Source organism: Adiantum capillus-veneris, chromosome 22 (genome assembly GCF_014529385.1).
Source record: "Adiantum capillus-veneris isolate H3 chromosome 22, ASM1452938v2, whole genome shotgun sequence".
Taxonomy (NCBI): Eukaryota; Viridiplantae; Streptophyta; class Polypodiopsida; order Polypodiales; family Pteridaceae; genus Adiantum; species Adiantum capillus-veneris.
In genome coordinates, this window is record NC_140952.1 from 60,208,714 (window position 1) to 60,214,944 (window position 6,231).

Consider the following 6,231-nt stretch of genomic DNA (forward strand, 5'->3'; position numbering starts at 1 on the left):
CTTAGGAGTAGGTCGATTGGAAGCTACGCTCCTGCAATCCTACTAAGGTAGTCGGTCACGTGAAGGCGAGCTTCGAACCATAATTACACTTGAACAACATGTTAAACGATTGTTTTTTACTTATTCAAAAATTGGCAACGGCTCAAATTATGTTAGCGATTGTTGTTTTGATTTGCATAACGACAAAGTAGAGATGACGGTACATTTACTCCGATGGGATGTAGAGTAACTGGTGAATTGAACCGGTCAAAAGGGTTGGATGGGAAGTCCATGCGACCTAGCTCTTAAGAAGGGAAGATGTACTTCAAATTCTGTTGCTGGCGGCCCATATAGAAGCTGGATCATAAAATTTTGTGTTGAATTTGGGTGCATCCATTGGCAATATGTAAGATTGTAAAGTTTTACGTAGCATGAAGCTATCGACGAGCTTGGGTTGCTTTTAGCGTCGTGAGGGAGCGAATACATTACAAAGTCAAGGCCGGGCACCACAAAGTAGCTGGCAACGCGGCTTGCACAACCTTCCACGATTCTGATTGACCGGGCCTGTGCCTGTGTCTCCTCCTCCTTCTTAACCTTTTGGAGTCTCCCCCTCTAAAATATAATCGCCTGCTACAGGCTCCGCACCCATGCCGCCTGCCAAGCTGGCGCCCCCTCGCTCGGCAGTGCCGCTACTTCTAGCAGCCCTTCTTCTCTACTACTCCCACCACCTTGTTTTGGCTCAAACTCCTGCCTCTGCACCCGCCTCATCGCCGCCAAATTCCACAGTCCCGCCCCCTACAGCGGCAGCGTCGCCCCCGCCAATTTTGAGCTCCCCGGTTGTCTCACCTCCAGCGCCGCCAACTGTCACCTCGCCACCGCCGGATCCGGTGGCGCCTTCGCCAGACGCGCCGCCACCAGTTGTCGACCCTCCGCTTCCATCCTCTCCTCCTCCACCACCTCCAGAAGTCACACCACCACCACCGCCTAACGCTCCGCCACCCTCTTTTCCACCACCACCTGCCACCGTTCTCTCGCCACCGCCTCCCGTTTCTGCACCTCCTCTCCCTTCTCCACCACCAGCTTCTCCCCCTGTAACAGCCCCACCTCCACCTCCCCCATCTATCCTCTCACCCCCCCCTGTAGCAACCCCACCTCCACCTCCCCTCTCTCCTCCCCCTGTAGCAACCCCACCTCCACCTCCCCCATCTATCCTCTCACCCCCCCCTGTAGCAACCCCACCTCCACCTCCCCCATCTATCCTCTCACCTCCCCCTGCGTCGCCCCCGCCACCTCCCTCCCCGGCCATACCACCCTCTTCGGCTCCCCCTCCACCCAGCCCACCACTTCTTACTCCCCCACCAGCCACCACACCCCCCCCTTCTCCATCACCCCCCTCAACCCCTCCACCTTCCTCTCCTCCTCCAATCGCGTCGCCTCCGCCATCAACTCCCACTACTCCCCTATCCGCACCGCCATCAACTCCCCCTCCATCCGCACCGCCAGTATCTCCGCCTCCACCACCCCTAGTTGTACTATCACCTCCAGCTTCACCACCCCCATCTCCACCCCCCTCAGTGCCTCCATCACAACCTCCAGCATCACCGCCTCTATTGCTGACACCACCTCCATTAGTGCCACCGCCTGCATTTGCACCATCATCACCTCCAGTTCCGCCTGCAACCTCTCCTCCGTCAATTCAGCCAACACCACCCCCAACTGCACCAGCACCCCAAGTAACGCCTACACAGCAGCCAATACCTCCTTCACCAGCTCCACGATCCTCACCAACTCCATCTCCATTGCCGCGAGCACCGCCACCACCTACGTCACAGCCTCCATTGCCTGTAAATTCAACCAACGGGACAAGCCCATCGCCCATTGTCGACAGGGCACTTCCCCCGGCAATCAATGTGTCAGGGCCGAGCTTGCAACCAAGCGTTTTGGCCGGTGACACACCGCCTACTGGCACAAGCTCTAGCTCAAAAGGGTTGACAGGTGGACAAATAGCAGGAATCACCATTGGGGTTCTTCTAGGAGTATCATTGGCTGGCCTCGTTGGTATTTATCTCAAATGGAGGCATGACCATACGAATCCTTAGAGTGCATGCTATGATTTTTAAACACCTAGCCTCAAAATTAAAGGTTTGTAGAAAAGCCTCATCACCCATTCTTTTTGTGTAAACGGTTGGCCTTTTAATGCTCGAGTTTGGCAAGTAACCTTCACAAAGCAGAAGGCCTTGAACTAGCATGGCCACTACATACCATATGGGATCATTCTTTGTAAAATAACATTCCTTAAGGATTCAAAGGAAGAAGCAGCACCACCATCCCCTAAGTATGTTCGCAACGGTTCTTTAGTGTGCGCAATTTGCACTTATTTGATTTGCTGTGCCTATCTTCTTGAAATGCTTTGAAATTGGATGATTACCATGAAAGAGATTTTGGATTTTAGTCACTCTTTTGAACAGCCCTGAAAACCACATAAGTCATCTCTTGCTCTTTATCTTGAAGTGTGGTGTGTTTGGTTGTCTTTAACACAATTTATTACCGGGTCATTAACGTTAGACCTTGTACGCGAACATGAGAGAGAGAGAGAGAGAGAGAGAAGCAAGTATTGCAAGCTTTCATTTGAGGATCGTCCAAGCTAAGGAGGGACATAAGCAAGCCTACATGGCAAAAGAAAAAAATTGATTGTGAAAAAGTATTAAATGATTCTTAAGGATGTATTCCTAAACAATACTTAAGATTGTATTATTGTAAAAGTCCGATTCTGTCTTTGTTATCTGTAAGGATCAGTTTCATCCACCATTTTTCAATTTAAGTGATCTTCAGTTGAGACGTAGTTATAATGAGCAAATTCACAAAAAAGCCAGTATTAAGAGTGCCACTATACTTTAGGGCCATTCTATTCATTATTTCAAACCAAAAGCATATAGTGAGTGACTGCTAAGAAATAGAACCTGTTGCTTAATCTCACTAGCACCATAATCTCAGAAGCAATTTTCTCACTGACACCAAAGTAGGACTTGACTGCCTTGTAGCCAGTTTCTTAATTACCTTTGGTAGAGGATGGTCTAGAACACTACCCTGATGTAGGACATATCAACTTGAGAAGGATTGAAGCATGTCACTTGTTCCTAGCGAGACACAAAATACACATGGACATTCGTAGCAAAGGAGACAGACAAAAGACCAAGAGCTTGATTAATGAAGAACAATAAGTATGACCACCACCCTAACGGCTCCAAGAGTAATATATATAACAGGACAGGGTCTACAACAGGCTACTGACTTGCTTTCACCTTTGGTATGGCCACAGAATTTTATGGTGCTTCGCTTACAGATTCTCTTTTGGTATTCACCTCCATTATTAGCTTTGATTGGGTAGCTGAATTCATGGTGTAACTTCGGTTAGCCTGCTGTCAAGTGATTCTTCGATGCTTAACCACTACCTTCCATAGAGATACAAACCTTGTGCATAAGTGATTCTTTGCACCTCACCACACACCCTTCCATAGGAATCACAAGCATTGTGCATGCACTGAGGTCAGTAAGCATTCAGCGTCTTTTCCAACAGATAATGAAATACCTACTCCTGTAAACTTTTTTTAAATTTCCAAAACCTCTAAATACTCAAGACACACTACTGGGAAAACATATAAAATGAATAGACTGCTTGATGCGCACACTCTATCCTCTAAATATCCAAAGACAAGACTACTGGGAAAATGTGAAAAAGGACAGAATGCTTGGTACAAACTCTATATGCGCTTGGCCAACCCACAACCAGGGGCCTGAGTTCAATAGCATAAATAGGAGTGCAATAGTGAGCTGTGGACACACAAAGATAACTTCTCTCATAATCAAAGGCTAACCATTTGGACGCCATGATTATTCACCTCGTGCCATGATAATCTCAAAGGTACTCATGATTCAAAGGCCAACCCGTCCAAGACAATCAGCACACCGTACGAACAGGTCATAAAGACAAAGTATCATTAACAATAACATGCAGTGTCATAAAGACAAAGTATCATTAACAATAACATGCAGTGTACACCCACCCTAAGCAACCATATCCCCCTCAAGATGGTCTCTCAAGACAAAGTCAATGATCAAAAAATACACAAGAGAAACATAGCCGTTTGAAAGCACAATAGTTACAAAAGGAAGCAATTTGGAACAACTCCTATCACCACAAAATCTTGAGATTAGTGAGGAGATTGTTGCCGACAGGGTCTGCAAGATGGTCAAGTAAATTCTCGAAGGGACCCTTGCCAGTGACCAAAGCTTGAATAAAGTAACCTAGGATAGCAAGCATCGCAAGCCTGCCATTCTTGACCTCTTTCACCTTCAATTCCTTCATCGACTTCTCATCCTTCCCGAAGCCTAGGAAGTTGAACAGACCGCCAGGGTAGGCAGCATCTCCAGAGCCTCCAAGACCCTTCTCGAAACCTAAGAAATACTGCTTTCCCATCGATCCAGGCTTATAATAATCCTGTGCTCTTCGGTGCTCAGCAAAGCCCATGAGGGCCATCTCAAGGACGAATAGCGTGTAGGGATCTGCCCAGTAATTGTAGGTTCCTAGAGGAGGGATCACTCCAGTCCTAAACCATACGACAGCGGTTTCTTGAGGGATGAGACCAGCCTTGCCAAGGATCTCTGGCGCAATAGCTCCAACGGCACCCAACATTGCATATCTTCCATTGATGATTTCTCCATACCTCAACCAATCAGGTTCAATGAAGCCTCCAGGCCCCTCTGGGTCCATCAAACCCAAGGGATCAAACCCAAAGTCACCAGGAAGGCTGAACGGAAACACTCATGTTAGTATCAACCATGGCGTTTTAGTGAGATCAATAATGTAAAGCGAGATACCAACCTGCCATCTAGATAGCTCAGACTTTGCTTGGAGGCAAACCATAACTGCCTGTCAACCTGCAGGACTGAAGTCCATGAGATAATGCACATATCAAAACACTTCATTGCCACTATCAAGGCGAAACTTCGGTTTAGGCATAGCGGCAACATACAGCGATATACCATTTTCAGCTGCGGAGGACGTATTAATGGGCGCCCTGGGCATTAGGCGAGGCAGGCAGGAGCACCATTGGAATTGAATGCGCAACTAGATAGACTAAGCGCAGACCATCACACGCAGACACAAACCATGTGGACCTAAACCTTAGCAAGGAAAAGCCTCCCTACTCTAACAGCATCAGCCACATTAGTGAATTAAAAGGGCCACCCACCTTCACGGGCTTATCGGCGGTTGCGCGAACGGTGAAGGAGGACGCGCGCTTGGAGGAAGAAGAGGGGCCCGCTGCTCGGAGAGCCCTCCCGCCCAAGAATTGCTGGCGGGAACAGTCGGGCGAGGTAGTCGCTGGAGCGGTAGTTGTTGAGAGAGAGGACGACAACAGAGCTTTCGATGCCACGACGGCCATGGCGACCTCCCTTTCACGGCAGATCGTCCCTCGCTTCACAAAATGTTACGCAGAGGAGGAAGGGCAAGGGGAGTGTGGCTGCCACTCTTTCCTGTTAGCAAAGCGTTTTGATTGTTTAGCAATAGGATAGCGTTCGCAGGAAAAGGCTAATCCTTTCTGCCCAATCAGCTTCCGAATTCAAGCCCCACCCAAGCAATCCCAGGTGGAACCCCTTCTCACCCTTCACTTCTTCCCTTTATCCAACCCCCAAAACTTTCTATAGGCTCACACACATACACACACAAACACAAGGCAATGCTATGCTATCAGCCAAGCTAACCTATTTCATAGCGAAAGTAAGATGATGCACACATATGGAAAGAGGGCGTAACAATGACCACAGTCTACTAGCAAAACATATTTACTTGGCGAGCCTAAGGCCCTTTTTTTCAAATCAGGCAGCACGCCTCGTCCACGTAGAGTAATTGCTCAATGTTCAATCAATGTCATCTTCTTACAGTCAACTTGCTGCCATAATCGTAGTTTTTCAACTCTGTGTTTCTCTCAAGTGCTTCTCCATCACTTCCTTTCTATCATGGGCTATATAATTTATTGGCACATCGCGTCCCTTTGTAGGATATGTCCAACAAAGGCCGACAGGGCCAGGAAGCTTTGGGTTGTTTTCAACGTATGAGAAGAGAGGGCATCTCTCGAGATGCAATCACCTACGCTTTCGTGCTTAACACTGCCTTGGTCGACTGGTCAGTGTGTATGCCAAATGTGGTGTACTTCAGAAAGCACAAAACTTGCTTCAGGAGGTGCTTGTTCG

At 48.1% G+C, this 6,231-nt stretch overlaps 2 protein-coding genes across 2 annotated transcripts; one reads left to right on the forward strand and one right to left on the reverse strand.

Moving 5' to 3' along the window:
- The first annotated feature begins 485 nt into the window (after positions 1–485).
- LOC147429442 (uncharacterized) lies at positions 486–2,314 on the forward strand. The gene has a single exon (XM_086495693.1). It carries the CDS (start codon positions 627–629, stop codon positions 2,076–2,078), a length of 1,452 nt encoding a protein of 483 aa, XP_086351819.1. The 5' UTR covers positions 486–626; the 3' UTR covers positions 2,079–2,314.
- A 1,788-nt stretch (positions 2,315–4,102) lies between these two features.
- On the reverse strand, positions 4,103–5,531 carry LHCA3 (PSI type III chlorophyll a/b-binding protein). The gene is made up of 3 exons (XM_086495694.1): positions 5,232–5,531; positions 4,862–4,917; positions 4,103–4,787 (listed from the first exon to the last, which is right to left on the reverse strand). The coding sequence occupies exons 1-3, from the start codon at positions 5,421–5,423 to the stop codon at positions 4,172–4,174; spliced, it is 864 nt and encodes a 287-aa protein (XP_086351820.1). The 5' UTR covers positions 5,424–5,531; the 3' UTR covers positions 4,103–4,171.
- Between the last annotated feature and the right edge of the window lie 700 nt (positions 5,532–6,231).

Excerpts from the sequence above, each read along its gene's own strand:
- LHCA3 (XM_086495694.1), bottom strand. The coding sequence starts at position 5,423 with ATGGCCGTCGTGGCATCGAAAGCTCTGTTGTCGTCCTCTCTCTCAACA. Across the intron at positions 4,918-5,231 it reads CCGCCGATAAGCCCGTGAAG|GTTGACAGGCAGTTATGGTT; the intron begins GTGGGTGGCCCT and ends TCAGTCCTGCAG. Across the intron at positions 4,788-4,861 it reads CTGAGCTATCTAGATGGCAG|CCTTCCTGGTGACTTTGGGT; the intron begins GTTGGTATCTCG and ends GTTTCCGTTCAG.
- LOC147429442 (XM_086495693.1), top strand. The coding sequence starts at position 627 with ATGCCGCCTGCCAAGCTGGCGCCCCCTCGCTCGGCAGTGCCGCTACTT.